A 16,582-nucleotide genomic window follows, 5' to 3' on the forward strand; every position below is an offset into this window, starting at 1 on the left:
AAAAAGCCCTGCTCCCTAGTCCACAGGGGAGTTCCTGCCCTGCCTTTAGAAATGACCTCCAGCCTGGGCTCCTCTTGAGAGCAGGCCTCTAGGTCCCCTTTCCATGTGCTGTCAAGGGGGCTGTTTCTCCACCACATTGCCTAGGCTCCGTGGGCTTACATCTGCCTTTGTGTCTGTGCAACTCAACAACAGATGGTCACAGCTCAACTTAGCACCAGACTGCACCTACAATGTGTGGATACTAAGATCATAACTTGATTTAAAAAAAAGTACAGATTCTAAAAGAAGCTTCGGAAGAAAAGGCTGAATGTGTTTGTGTGTGTGTACACTTGTGTGTGTATACACATGCATGTGTATGTTTGAGTGTGTGTTCTGCTCAGAGTGACTCCTTTAAGTAGAACTCATTCTGACCTTGGCATTCCTCAAATTCCTTCTTAGCTATACTACCAGTATTTGCCCAGTGGCCTTGGGCATCTGGCAGAAGATGTTTCCTACACCGTCCTTGTCCCTGCTTACTCTCCTGCAGAAGAGCTCTGCATTCTAGAATACAAGCCTCGTGAAGTTCGGGGTCACATTTTAAAGGGGTGTGTCCTCAACATGGGGTATAGTGTCTACTACGGGGCAGCATGATCAGTGAAGTAATTTTAAAGACAGGAATAAAGTACCTGCCCTTCCATGGGAAAGACTGTGCACAACTGGTGAGTGACATTCTAGAGGATATGTAGAAATCCCAGTTGACTGCATGAGTTCAAAATCAACAGAACCCCCTAGCTCTACATCAGCAGAACCCCCAGTTCAATATCAAAAAAAAACCCCAGATCAACATCAACAGAACCCCCTAGCTCAACATCAACAGAACCCTCTAGCTCAACATCAACAGAACCCCCTAGCTCAATATCAACATAACCCCCTAGCTCAACATCAACAGAACCCCCAGTTCAACATCAACAGAACCCCCCAGGTCAACATCAACAGAACCCCCTAGTTCAACATCAACAGAACCCCCCCCAGGTCAACATCAACAGAACACCCTAGTTCAACATCAACAGAACCCCCTAGTTTAATATCAACAGAACCCCCAGTTCAACATCAACAGAACCCCCTAGTTCAACATCAACAGAACCCCTCAGGTCAACATCAACAGAACCCCCTAGCTCAACACCAGCAGAACCTCCTAGCTCAACATCAACAGAACCCCCCAGGTCAACATCAACAGAACCCCCTAGTTCAACATCAACAGAACCCCCCAGGTCAACATCAACAGAACCCCCTAGTTCAACATAAACAGAACACCCAGTTCAACATCAACAGAACCCCCCAGGTCAACATCAACAGAACACCCCAGTTCAACACCAACAGAACCCCCCAGGTCAACATCAACAGAACCCCCTAGTTCAACATCAACAGAACCCCCCAGGTCAACATCAACAGAATCCCCCAGGTCAACATCAACAGAACCCCTCTTCTTCCCTGCCTCTGTTCCATGCAACTGATCTCTGTCTGCTTGAGTTTTGTTTTGTCTTTTGCATCCAGAGGCCTCTGGAACACATTTCTACATGAAGATCTTCTCTTCCTGCTCACAACGTTAGTGCAAAGCTTCAAACCAATGGGCTAGATGTGATGCTGCTAAGAGCAGTATTTCTCTAACTTTGTTTTCTGAGATAAGGTTAATCACATCTTCTCCTAAAATGCTTGGAGTTTTGTGGTCTACAATGGTTTATGCTTATTCCACCGACAGAGCTTTCGTTGCATTAAAAATGCAAATAAAATGGATCAGTTAATTATAGATACACCAAAGGTAGAATAATAGAAAGAACTTAATAATTTCCCACATTCTTTCTAAAACTAATTTATTATGAGAGAAATATATGTTCCCTTTCTAAATTAAATGATGTAAAATGTGGGGCTGGAGAGAAGGCTCAGTAGTTAAGAGCACTTGCTGCTCTTCCAGAGAATCAAGGTTCACTTCCCAATGGTCACATCAGGTGGCTCACAATCCCACGACACTACAGCCTCAGGGAACCAATGCTCGTTTTTGTGCTCCATAGACACCCACATACACATAAACAAAATAAACACAAGTCTTTTTGAATGTCTTCATGATAAACCATAAAGTCAGCATCATCTAACCTTGGCTTGGGTTGAAAAACCCGACAGAGACACCATCAAGAAAAACTTACCTGATAGACTGTGGTGGCTTTTCAGAAAGCTCTAGGCCGCCCTCTTTTACTGCAAAGAGAAAGGAGGAAAGGGTTCTGGTGACTTGGAGGGAAGAGGTGGTGCTATGTGCGTTCTTTCCAAAGCCTCTATAAAATCACAGTATAGAGATTTAAAAAAAATCATTGCATACAACATCGACGAAGTCGAAGAAAAATGACAAGAAAGAATGTCAAGATGGAAAGCAGATGTCAAATGGCAGCCGTGTTGGCAGGGCCTGGGAAGCTGAAACCTAACTGTGCCACGAGGAAAGGCCCACAGACAGCAAGCGGAGCTGTGCTCCAGACAGAACTCAGGGTCCAAAGGTGCCAGGTAACTCTGAGAAGAGAGGCCGAGGGGAGGGGGTCGAGCACAGACCTGCACTTCCCACCCTTACCCCAGAGAACCACATGGATTCCCTGCCCAGAATGGAGGCAGGATGCTCACCCCGAGAGACAGTCGTGGAGACTCAGGGCTGAACAGCAGTGTGGAGGACGGACAGTGGGGAGAAGGAAAGACTCCTCCTCTGAGGGACTGCGAAGGAGATGTTCAGACACAGGGGAAAAAAAAACAAAACAAACCAGACTTTATCCCAGTGAGAAAAACAAAGATAAAAGCTTCAGAAATTCCTGAAGGAACTGAAGGGTACTGGGAAAGATCAGGGGGAATAGAAAGACACACCATGACACGGAGAGACAAGCAGAACACACTACAGCTGCCTTGGCATTGGTCCCTGGTGGAGGAGGGGACGCCGAAGGCCTAGAACAGACAGGCAGGCCTACCTTCAAAACAAGCCCACAGTTCCCACAAGCCTCAAATCTAGTTGTAGGTGTTGGCGAGACAGGGATTCCTTGGAGTAGAGTCAGTGGAAGAGAGATTCCATTTTGTCATGCAGCAGCTGGGCCTTTCTATTGTTAACAACTGAGTGACCTGAGGGCCTGAGATTAGGGAACGCCCACAGGTTGGAAAGATTCTTAGTGGCCTGTCACGGCCCCTGGGGGAGGGAAGACACAGAGAAGCAGCGGAGAGCACCAGGGCCAGACTTGATAGATAGGTGCAGGCAGCAGGAGAGGAGCTCAGGCTGGGACGAGAAGGAGGAGGAGGGGGAGGAGGAGGGACAGCCTGACCCCTGGAGTCTAGGAACACAAGTCATCAACTAAGAAGGCCTTGGAGCTTGGTGGCTTTGAGCCTGAGGTCAGGAGAGGGTCAAATTCTGGAGTCATGCAGTTGTCATTCAGGGGGTGGAGCCTGAGAAGTCCCAGTCCGTAGCAGCTTTCCCCAGCAGAGAAACCAACACTCAGGAAGCCCTGAAAGTCCAAAGGCGGGTCCTCCGCCTGTTACACATCTTAGTGCCGCTGTCACTTCCTACGCTCTGAACATACGCGGGAGACACCCTTCGGCTAAAATGTCACCCAGGACAAGGCCACTCATGCTAAACCTACCCATTGCTCCCAAGCAGTTCTTCTGTCAACTAGGGAGCCTCCGAGGGCCATTCTCATTCAAACCACAGCCCCCATACAATTTTCTTTCTCTCCTCCCCAAAATGTCCTTTACCATCCTCCACATTCTCTCTCCTCTCATGCACTGACTTCCCGCCCCCGCCCAGCTTTCCGCTCCCCGCATCTCAGTCATTCACTGTTCCCACCCCGAACTCATTTCTAACGTCACAGCATATGCTACAGGAGTTTTGTCGCTTTGAGTTTTGTGGCCAATGGTGCATATTAGTGAATTGCAATCAATTTTAAGTGTCATAGATTTGCCTAGCTCCTTGCTGGGCAAATACTTGACAAAAGCAACTTGAGAAAGGAATGATTTGGTTTGGCTCACAGTTTGAAAACACAGTCTGCTGTGGCAAGGAAGGCAAGAAAGAAGAAGCTGGAGACAGCAGCTCACATCGCAACCAGTCACCTAGCAGGGGCACCTCACGCTGCATCCACAGTCACTAAGCAGAGAGTGATGAACGCTGGTACTTAGCTCTTATTCTTCTTCCTTTTATTCAGTTCAGCAGTCAGGGGAGTTTTTCCCACCTCAATTAACCTACACTACAAAATCTTTCACAGATAAGCCTAGAGATTTGTCTCTGAGGTAATTGTAGATCCTGTCAAGGTGACAACACACACACACACACCCCGCAGATACACATAGACACGTGTGTACGCCTGCAGATTTATGCACACATAGGCACACACACATATAAATACATCACCACAGTGTATTTCCATGTCTTGTTGGTTGATGTTGCTGACACAGGAGTTTATCTCCTGCTAGTTGAGCATCATTGGGGATTCAGTTTCCAAGAGTATGTTTTAACTAACCAACCAATACACATACTGTGAGTCACACATGCACGAAACTAGAAACGGCAATTTATTTATTTATTTATTTATTTATTATGTATACAATATTCTGTTTGTATGTATGCCTGCTGGCCAGAAGAGGGCACCAGATCTCATTACAGATGGTTGTAAGCCACCATGTAGTTGCTGGGATTTGAACTCAGGACCTTTGGAAGAGCAGGCAATGCTCTTAACTGCTGAGCTATCTCTCTAGCCCTCGAAACGGTATCTTGACTCCTTCAAAAGTCCTTAACTCCTCGGTCCCTGCTGAAGTAAGGAAGATTTCGGGGGGAAATTTCAAAGATTTTATGTAAAAGTGATCAATGACCTAAGAGAGGGTGCAAACAAGTGGGTGAATTCAATCTAGACATAGAGAAGAAAGTCAGCAACAGAGAAGAGAGTGTCAGAAATATGGGTAAGAAATAAGCATATGTTTGAAGAAAAAGTCAGTAATATGGAAGAAAACTTCATGTTTTCTTGAGATTAAGATTTTAAAAAAGAAAGAGTTTGAAAGTGGAAAAAAATCAACGAATCAACATCATTTCTCTGGAAAACATCAATAGACTCAACCAAGCAGAAGAAAGAATGTCAAGACAGGTAGATGAAACACTGCACCAACAAGAAAAGTATCAAATGGGATGTGACAGAATGACCATGACATCCATTGATGCAGTCAGAGACAAAACCAGGCCAACGAGATGCTCGGTTGTGAAGGGTGTTTCCCACTCAAGCCTGGAGTCCTGGGTTTGATAGATGGGCAGAACCTACATAAAGGTGGATGGAGAGAACCAACCTCACGAAGTTGTGCCCCGACCTCCACATGCATTCAGGGGCCTGTGTGTGTTGACACTGTACGCCCCACAATAATAATAAATGAAACTGAAATCGAGAAAAGACTAAGAATACAAAGAATAGAAAGATGCATAGAGAATTGTCAAAGAAATGGTTACAGGAAATTTCCCAAAACCAGAGAAAGAAAAACACATTTGAACTCAAGAAGCATTTAGTATCCAAAACAGACATGACCACAGAAGAACTTCACAATGTATTGTAGTCAAGATGTCAAAAATACAAAACAAAGACATAACATCAATAGCTGTAAGAGGGTGATACTACAGAGGCCAAACATCAGATCTCTCCATGACACATTTCAATCTTTAAAAATAATTGCCAACTGTCTTGGTTAGGGTCTCTATTGCTCTGAAAAGACACTATGACCACAGCAACTCTTTTAAGGGAAACCATTTATTGGTGGCTTACAGTTTCAGAGGTTTAGTCCATTATCATCACGTTGTGACACGGTGGTGTGCAGGCAGACGTGCTTGTGAGGTAACTGAGACTCTTACATCTTGACTTGCAGGAGACAGGAAGTGGTCTCCCTCATTGGGTGTGGCTTGAGCATAGGGAACCTCAAAGCCCATCCCCACGGTGACATACTTCCTCAACAAGGCCACACCTCCTATTAGTGCCACTCCCTGTGGGGGCCAGATTCCTTTAGACTGCCACACGAACCAAGATCACTATATCCATCAGTGTTATCAAAAAAAAATTCAGACATTTCAAGACAAATCCAAATAAAGCAGTTTGTGGTCACTAAGTCAGCACTGCTGATGGTACTAAAAGGAATTTTATAGAGAGAGGACTGAGCGAGACAATCTTCATTATGAGAGGATGGCATAGATGGGTTTCAGGAGGAGAATGACGGAACAAAGAAAAGCTGGGGGAATCCATCAAGACTCACACAGTAAGGCAGCAAACCCTTGGCACTAATAGGAAAAAACATAAAAAACAAGCAATAATTCAACCAGGAAAACAGTCAGCAAATTACAGAAATTAGTAAATCTTTCTATATAATCACACAAAATGTAAATGGCTTCAGCTCATCGATAAAGACACATAGACTGACTGAATTAAAAAAGCTAAATGCAAACTTCTGCTGTCTCTGAGACACACACCTCACTGGAAGACACCCATCAGCTGAAAAAATCAGAGATCAGAAAGAAATCCAACAAGTGAACAGAAGCTAAAATTCTCTTGCATGGCAGTCTGATGGCTGATAAAGTGACTTCAGATTGAAATGAGTCAGAGAGATAGAGACTGGGAATATGCATTACTAAAGGAGACAACCCATCAAGAATATATAACAATTGTCAATACATATGTACTAAACTATGTGATATGTAGTTTTATAAGATAAACACCAATGGATGCAAAGCATAGATGGGTGCTGATGCAGTAATAGTGGATGATTTCATTATTCCATTCTTCTCTCTAGATTCATTCCAACTTAAAATCAACAAGTGAAACCCCAGAGTTAACCTGTACTCTAGGTCAAACAGACTAACAGTTACAGAATATTTTATCCAATGGAAACAATATCCTTCTTTTCTCAGCAGCCTATTGAACTTTCTGTAAGTATGTAGATCATATTCTAGGCGGAAAAATCAAGCTTCACCAAATACAAAGCAGTCAAAATAATCTCATAAATTATTAAATTATAGTACAGTAAAATCAGAAATCAATAGCAAGAAACCTGCAGAAACGACACAAATAAATGGAGATTGAACAATACATTCTCTAAAGGACCAGTGAGTCATTGAAGAAACAAAACAAATTCTAACTGAAAAGCATCAGATGGCAAGAAATAATGAAGATTATGGAAGAAATTAATGGAAAAAAAGAATAATGTATAGATTCAATCAAAGAGTTGGTTCTTTGAAAAATAAATATAAGACTGACGGATCCCTAGTCAAATAACCAAAATAAAGAGAACATCCAAATTAATGGAATGAGAGATGTAAAAAAGGAGGTTAAGACAAATTCCACTGAAAAAAAACAGAGATTCATTAGGGAGTGCTTTGGAAACTTATACTTCCAAAAATCTGTGAAATCTAGAAGAAATACAAATTCTTGATACATATGACCTACCAACATTAAGCCAAGAAGATTTAAACCACTTAAACAGATGTACAACAATCGGTGAACTAGGTAATAATTAAAATAAAAACAGTGCAAAACACAGGAATCCTTATTCATTCATCACCAGTACGAATATGCATGGGATAATGCTCTTGAATACTGTAAAGATTTGCCACTCATAATAGTTTAATAAAATACTAATTGGCCAGTAGCCAGGCAGGAAGTATAGGTGGGGCTACTAGACTAAGAGAGTTCTGGGAAGAGGAAAGATAGAGAGTCAGCCACCAGCCAGATGCAGAGGAGGCAAGATGAGAATGCATTACTTAGGAAAGGTACCAAGCCACATGGCTAAGCATAGACAAGAATTATGGCTTAATTTAAGTTGTAAGAGCTAGTTAATAATAAGCCTGAGCTAATAGGCCAAACAGTTTATAATTATGATAAGCATCTGTGTGTTTCTTTGGGATGAAACAGTTGCAGGACTGGGTGGGACAGAAACTTCCATCTACAGGAACATAAACTTACATAACCATTATAGAAATTAGTATGGAGACTCACCAAAAGACTAAGGCTCTCAGTCAATGTACCACAGAATTATTGGCATAATTACACATATAGCCGCATTATTCATAATAGTCAAGAAATTGGCCCGTTGAGATGTGTCCATCAACAGATGGACAAAGAAATGGTGGTCTACATATACAATGGATTTTTATGCAGTTATAAAGGACAATGAATACAACTGAAAATCATTGTGTTAAGTGAAACAGGCCACACTTAGCAGGCAGATCATGAGATGCAGAGGAAATGCTCTATGAGAAGGTGAGAAATAGGGCAATGTAATACGTGTAAAGGAAAGGTAGGAGATAGGGGAGAGTAGTGGGAGAGAACAGTTGAAAAAAAGTTAAGGATGCTTATGTATGAGGACACCTTGATGAAAGCAAACACATTATTTTGTACACTAACCTAAGAAATTAACAACAGGAACAAAATAAGGGAAGACTATTGATCAAATATCTAGGAGCTATTTCATAGCTTGACCAGGAAATTTCACAAAAGAATAGAAAGGAGTTTATAGAAGCAAGGGAAAGAAAAAAAAATCAGGCCTTTCTGGACAAGAAAAGAAAGATAACCACCATGTCTGAATTGTGAGGAATATTTACAAAGCTTTTTAAAAGTAATTTAAAAGCATTTACAAAGTAACTACAAAGTATTAACAAATTAAAAAATTATGTATTAATATAATGAAAACTATGAGGTAGAAGAAGAGTAGATATGAATAGCAACGTAAGAGGACAATCTTTTTTGTTTGTTTGTTTCATAAGATAAAGTCTATGAATAACAACTAATAACTGAAAATCTCAGATGACTAGCAGGGGCTGATCTGATCTATGCAGGAGGAAACAGCGAGGCGTGCTGGTCCTTGCTGCCTCCAGGGGGCAGCACCCGAAGATGACCGGTTCAGGCTGCTAAGGTCTTGAAATGCTATACACAAAACTAAGTTCTACTCTTTGTCTTTCAAAGCTATGAACACGTTTCTTTGATAAAAATATAAACCTACCATTTCAATTAAAACTAATAACTTAGACATCTCTCTAAGAAGTCCCTGGCCTATTGTGAGCCGCTCGTACACAAAGAGGCCAACGAACAATTCAGTGGGCCATCTCAGCGAGGCAATGCACCCTAGGTCCGTTTCAACTGCTCTCCTGCATCTCCGCCCAAAGGGAGAGGATGTGTGAGAGAACGCTGCAGTCACTGGGTCTCAGGGTGCTTCTGAAGTTTCTGTTATGTGAGACGTGAGCAGTGCCGCCGGACTAAATTTCCTTTTCCCTGGTGTCTAGAAAATCCGTTTTCCAGAGGAAGAATTTTCCACTATCACCCCCACCCGCATGCCTCCCCACGTGTGTAGTCCAGAAATAAAACGGAGACCCACAATTCTCTGAGACTTCATCAGCTTTCTGTGTAGAGAAAATAGTCTTAAAAGTTACTGGATGTTATAAAAAATTAGAAACTCAGCTTAAACTGAAGCTTAAAGTGGAGAATCAAATGCTTACATTTTTCTAGTTATAACCGAACAGAATGTATCTGAATACATATACCTTTAGGAGTAAGTGGCAGGAAGCTTGCCCACTCTATATTAGACAGGGTACTTCTGTGGGAAAAAAAAAAAATCTATCTAATAAGAATTCATTTCAAAACCAAATTTTGAAAAGGTGTATGATGTAAAAGAGTATTATCATCCTCCCGACTTCTGTAATTCCTTTTATTCAGATATTAATTCATCTGCCAGTTATGTATGGCAATTTTTTGACTCACCTGCTAGCTTATTATAATATAGCTTATTTAGATTAGCATCTGAAATTTAAAACAATCTTCCATTATCAAAAGGTACATGAAGACACCTGGCTAAGAAAAACAATCTTATACCGGAATTAGTTACCTTTTACTCAGTGTTTCTATTTTTATACTCAAGATTTTCCTTCAGCCAAAGAATTTTAAAATTATATAAATCTCACGTTTCAAATATCAAAGCAAGCAAGGTCCTCAGAAGATGAACATTATTTGACCGTATTAAGCACCCGGAAAGCAAAGGACAAGGACATCTTGAGAAACAACAAAGGACACAGAGCCGATATGAAATCCCTTCCATGACAAGCTAGAAGGTCACAGTCATCAGTCTGGATGGCGAACAGCTGTTACACATTGGCTCCTTCCAGACCTTTCTTTCTTCAAATTTTCCTAACTAGCAAGTGCACATTGGAGGGTGCCTGAGTGGCTTTTTGTCCAGTTACCGTCTTAACCAGGCAACTGGCCTCTTAGACAACATTGAAAATGGTCATTTAACTCTACTAAATCAATACTGGTGGTTATAAATTAACACCATTTCGACGAAGAGCTTACTACCTGACCAACTGACTTGGTTTGTTCTTCTAAGCAACTGGAGTTAGAGAACTGTTTCAGGACTTCCGTGGTACTGTCTGTCATGAAGGATGCAGCTGCAGCATCCTTTGTCTCTAGGGAAGGCCAGTTAGAAGTGTTGTCAGCTGCCTCATAATTCATAGCCTGAACTAGCACACTGCAAGCTAAAGGGGTCACTAGGAACAGTTCGATCAGGATGGTACTAGGCAGCCTAGGGTGTGTGAGCACTCTAGATAAGGGAGTCAAGTCACAAGAATGGAAGCCTATTAGAACACGAAAGCTTGAACTCAGAGCTTGAATCGCTATGTAGGCTGGGCAAACACTGGCGTTATTTGGGGAGAACTTAAGGAATGAATGGCATTTGCATGTCTACATATCACATGCAAGGCTGGGGCTTCGGATAAACTAATGGACAACACTAACTATTGAGGAAAACATCTCCAGTACAGTCAAGATATATTCTGGTAGGAAGTGAGGCCAAGTCTACAAATACGGGACTTAGTGGCTACTGTCTGGAAGGCCTAGGACAGGTTGACTGGCGTGTAAATGCCAGGACCAAAGTTTTCTGGAGCCACATAGACAAAAATCTTTCCTTTGTAGGACAGCTCTTCAGATGTCTGAAAAGCATCTTTCAACCACCTTTGATCTTGCATGAGCAAAGCAGTTTTTTCGGCTGTAGGAAATGTGATGTTCCGAGTGGAGCACTCAGGTATTTCAGACGAGGGCCCACCAGACAGTAGGGTAAAGCCATGTAACACATGCTTAGTAGATGCACATTTCCCACTGCTGGTTTACATTAAGTAAAGAGTTCCCCTGGGAACCTATTCATTGCACTGAATTTGGCTATCACATTGGCCTTCCATTTTACACATGCAAATTCTTGCGATTTGACCCTAAACAAGCATTCACCCATTAAACTTGGAAGCACGAGAGACTGGGAAGGCTTGTGTGGATTCTTTGGTGCTCTGTGGCCTTCTTCAACTAATCCATTTTTGAATGTCTCCCCAAGGAAGAAGTGGCGAAGACAAGATGATTAAAAGCCCTTTCAAGTACTAAGTAAACTAGGAAGTAAAATCTAAAGCTAAATTCGTAGAAAGTTATTTTTTTCATTCGTTCATTCTACAATGTTTTTTCAATCCCTCTGCCTGCTACTACACTAGGCACTGAGGACATAGCTAGCATCTAAAGCTAAAGAAAGAGATGATCAAATGAGTTGCCTCATGGTTCTCATGTATTGACTCAAATTTATATTGTCTAATATGTGACAATAATTCTTCCTATGCATTTCCTGAATTTTGTCAGTAATATTTTAAACGTATAATATAAAAATGAGGCTTCTTATAATCTTGTGGAGAGCCTTTGCAAGTGTTTACAAGCAGTTGCTTCCTGCTGGGTGTAGTTTTCACACAAGTCCACATAGACTGTTTTCTGTCAAATACAGCGCCGAGCAAACTTCCCGCCACTTCCTCCTCTTGGAGTGCTGAAACAGCTGCTGTCTCCATATCAGCATGCTCTTCTCCCATCAACCTTGGAAAGTCATTCCTGTCATGGGGTCCTACACTTTACTCCCAGAACAGTCAAGAAGGTAAGCCAGCCAAGGCACATCAGCTGGCTTTGATTTCTGCACATTTCACTATCACGTGCACATAAAATAGTGACAACTGCTCAGGACTGCTATTTGATTCATTCCTGGTTTTCCGGGCATTTGTTGGTTTGGCTGGCTTTTCTGAATGATGTGCTGGTAAAGTTGGACACCTGTAAGGATGAAGTCTACCAGGGAGAACAAAAGGAGACTGACTTCAGGGATAGTCAATTTCAGTTTTCAGCTTGATGAGATTTAGAACCACCCAGGAGATGGGCCTCTGCACATGCCTGTGAGGGTTTATTTTGACTAGAGTAACTAAAGTGGGAAGATTCAGTCACTATGGCTAGCACTATTTCCTGGGTTTGTGCTGTGGGATAATGCTCTTGTACCCTGTAAAGATTTGTCACTTGTATTGGTTTAATGAAATGCTGATTGACCAGTAGCCAGGCAGGAAGTATAGGTGGGGTGACCAGACTAGGAGAATTCTGGAAGGAGGAAAGGCTCAGTCTACAGTCACCACCCAGACACAGAGGAAGCAAGATGAAAAAGCTGCACTGAGAAAAGGTACCAAGTCACGTGTCTAAACATTGATAAGAATTATGAGTTAATTTAAGTTTTAAGAGCTAGTTAATAATAAGCCTGAGCTAATAGGTCAAACTGTTTATAATTAATATAAGCCTCTGTGTGTTTCTTTGGGAATGAACGACTATGGGACCTAGTGGGGCAGAAACTTCCATCTACAGACTTGTGTCCTATAGTACAAGCCTGAGAACATTGGCTGAACACTGGCATTCATGGCTCTCTGCTCCTTGATTGTGTACATTGGGGGCATTGAGTACCAGCCTCAGTACCCCCTCAAGGCTCAGAACTGAATGTCGATGGCAGGCAAGGATCTGAGGGTAAAAGAATAACTCAAAGTACATTACATCTGCATCTTCTTTATTTTTCTTGCAAGGGGAGAAGATGAAGTGAAGGGGGCATGGAAGAGAGGAATAATAAGAAGAGGAAGGGGAAGAATAAGGAGAAGAAATGAGAGGAAGGGGAAGAAGTAGAAGTAGTGAGGAGAAGAAGAAGAGTAAGGGATGATCTCCATGAGGTTTCTAGTTTTTACAGACACAGTTGGAAAATTCCGCAGGCAAGGATAATAATATGCATATGAAAATCACAAAACGGGGCAGGAAGAACCCGGCAAAGCTATACTCTGGAACAGGTGGCCCGACTCAGGAAAGCATTCAAGGGGAAGTACCTGACATTCTAAACCATTAGATAAAGTTACCAAACATCCTTAAATCCTGGATTCACCCATTCTTGCCATCTAATCTCTTTGATGATAAACAGCTTCGGGGATGCTCAGATTTGTTTGCTAGCAAAAATGGGGGCATGTTGCCTTCTTGCTCAGTATCTGTATTCTACAGAAATTTCCTGTGGTCTGTTAGCAGGTAATTTTGTGGGATTGACTCTATGTAAATTTGACTGTTAGAACAAACAGTGAACGTTATTACTCTAAGGCCTCATGGTGTGGGGGAATGGAGCAAGGCCATTCCACTGCCCACACAGAGGTTACACTGCTGAGGTGTTCTGGGAATGAATCCCATTTTGAGGGAAGAATCATGGCCTCACAAGGTTTTTACAGATATGACAGTGACTTTTCCAAAAGACAAGTGTTCCTGTGGCTCTGCAAAATGGGTTATTCCATGTGGACGTGTGTGTATACACTTCCCGTGGATCTGCCCATTGGTCTGTCCACTGTGCAGTCACTGTAGAGTCTTGTGGGCTCCAACATGGGTATCCTAGTAGCCTCACACTTTGAGCCAAAACAAACCCTTCCCTACTTAAGTTGCCTTTGTCAGAGTGTTTTATGACAGCAATAGAGAAATAAATAACATGTCCGTTTGGTACTGATAAGTGTGGCCTGTGCTGTGAGAAACATGAGCACCTTGTTCTTAGGCCTTTAGAACTGGCTTGAGGGAAGGAAGTGGAAGACTTTGGAGATTTGGGCCAGGAAAGTTCTGAAATGCTGTAAGCAGAGCTTACATGAGCTCTTCTGATGGGAACCTAAGAGAGAAGAATGACCAGAGACACATGGGCAATGCAGGCCCAGTCAGGGAACAAGACCTCCATCAGGAAGTGGGATAGGTCATTCTTGTGATATTTTGGCCAAGAGTCTGTGCTTTGAGAACTTGAGAACTTAAGTGAAGTTGAATTTACAGTTGATGGACTAATTTGTTCGGCGGGGAAAACTTCAAGACAGGAGAGCATTTAGGCTGGCGCTGAGAAAAACAGCTGTAACTGTATCAGAGACGAGCGCCAATCAGAGGATCTTGGCTTTCATTGGGACTGTGGGCAAGGTGTCCTCAGGGTAAAACCTCACCTAACAGAGACTGTACCTTGTGAAAAACCGAATTCACCTGAAGGGAGAAAACCTAAACCGCAGGGGCTCTCTTGATTAGAGAAGTGTTTCTCCAGGGTAGTCGGATCTTCCCAGTATCACCCGTGTGGCACTAGTTTTACAAGCATGAGAGATACAAGAATGAGAGAGTCATGAAGTCCTGCTCTGTATTTCCAGGCAGTGTAAAAGGCAAGACAGTGTGACAGGGTTGGGGTCGCTGCAAGGAGGCCCTAAACTGGGCATTAAATGCAGAGCCTAAATTACAAAGGAGATGTCAGGATGTTGGGGATGTTACAACCATGGAATGTGTATCAAGGCAAGCTAGAGGCATAGAATGGAGCTGGTATGAGAATTTCTACATATGCTATCGGCTACAGCGCTGGAGAAGTATGGAAATATGAACCTTTTGAAGCCCAGATGATCTAACCATGAGCTCTAGATGCCAGGCATGGAGCTGACAGATTTGGTGTTTTTCCAGATTTGGGTCTTGCTTTGATCTGATCATTCCTTGCTTTGCCCCTATTCTTCCTTTTTGAATATGGATGTTTATTCTGTGCCATTGAATATTGGAAGCATTAAACTTGTTTGTGTTTTATAGTAGTTAACAACTAAGTGATTCGCCTTGAGTCTCGAATGAGGCGAGAACTTTGGATGTCTTCATTGGTGGGACTATTAGTGACTGTGGGGACGTTTGAAGTTGGGTTCTGTTTTGCATTATGGGATGAACATGACAGTTTAGGGACAGGAGGTGGAAGGTATTGGCTGAAAGTGATGCAATTGGCTGACAAGGGCTAGAGCTGCAATGGTTAATTTCTATTGTCTTTATGAGATCACCTAGGAGATGGACATCTGGGCATACCTGTGTGCGAGTCTCTTGGCCAGATTGATTGAGATAGGTGAAACCATCCACTGTGGGTGGCACCATTTCCTGGGGTTGGGTTCTAGACTGCATCAGTAGGAGAAAGCTGGCTGAGTACCAGCATGCATTGCTCTCTGCTCTTGACTATATGTACAATGTGACCAACTGCTTTATGCTTCTCTCCTTGTGATTTCCCCACTACAATGGACTATGACTACTTTCTATTAACCAAAATAAGACTTTTCTTCCTTAAGTTGCATTTGTAAAAAAAAAAAAAATTTTTTTAAGTCACAGAAGCAGGGAAAGTAAACAGTGCTTGCTTTTATTTGAGTCAAGGTCTTGCTACTTAGCTAAGTCTAGCCTTGAACCCATTATCTCTGCTTCCCGAGTCCTGGAATGGCAGGTGTGCACCACCATATTTAGCTTTGATTTCAAGTTTGTCCCACAGCAGGGCAAAATCAGAATCCATGGCATAAAGTAATTTATTGTAGAAAAAAACTTTTAAACCTAGTTTTAAAAAATTGCTATTCACCAGCATATGGGCACAACTTCGCCACACAGAATATTTTTTTGTAATGAGGGTATATTAGGTTTACGTGAAAGGTTAAATGATATATACACTCTTTCTTCATCTTTCAGATATTTCCTGAGAGTCATTACTATTCTAGAGAATGTTTCTGTGGATGGTACGGAATACTGCTAGGTCCAGAAGAGATGCCAGTGTGAAGCAATGCTATTCCTCTATGCATCCATCAACTTCAAAAGGGGCAGCAGAAGCTGGAAGAACTCTGAAAAATATAAGCACGTGTCTGGGGGTATTGGAGAGGACTTCTGATTAATACTGCTTAATTTGTATCAGATCCAAAAGCCTGTGGAGGGGGAAGAATTGAACTTGGTCACCATGGTACAAGCTTTTACAAGCCTTTCTGAATAGACTGCGAAGTGTGAAGTCTTAGAAGGAAAGCGGGGGTGGGGGCGATAAAAACAGGAGAGAAAAGTTTGCAAAGTGATGGAAGTCTGCAGGCTGGAGAAGCAATCATACTAGTGTGCAAGGTTGCTGAACGCTTCTAGGAGGGCCAGGGCAGGTAAGAAGGAACTCCGTCTCATTGCTTGCCTGTGGGAAAACCCTCTGGGCTCCCCTGACTGGAGAGACAACACGGGAACAATGGAGGTGAAAGGAGCCAGCACAGAGTGGAGGATGCTGGCAGGAACCCAAGGATATCAATAACTAAGCAGGAGACTGGAGTGTTTCCAGTGTCGTTCCCACAGGACCATTGCAAACAATATCTGGGAAGAAAATGCCCAGGAAGAAAATGTTGAATATTTTCTTAAACAAGAGGCAAGGAGGCAAAGGTCAGCAACATCTGGGGGCTGGGAAA

At 42.5% G+C, this 16,582-nt stretch overlaps 1 protein-coding gene across 1 annotated transcript in view; it reads right to left on the reverse strand.

Annotated features, from left to right (window-relative positions):
- Positions 1–16,582, reverse strand: part of Ube2u (ubiquitin conjugating enzyme E2 U) — a 69,205-nt gene that overhangs the window by 39,712 nt on the left and 12,911 nt on the right. Inside the window, exon 6 of the mRNA XM_048453154.3 lies at positions 2,181–2,229. Coding sequence (XP_048309111.3) covers positions 2,181–2,229 — 49 coding nt within the window. The remainder of the gene's footprint in view (positions 1–2,180; positions 2,230–16,582) is intronic.

Source organism: Myodes glareolus, chromosome 3 (genome assembly GCF_982192425.1).
Source record: "Myodes glareolus chromosome 3, mMyoGla1.1, whole genome shotgun sequence".
NCBI classification, from domain to species: domain Eukaryota; kingdom Metazoa; phylum Chordata; class Mammalia; order Rodentia; family Cricetidae; genus Myodes; species Myodes glareolus.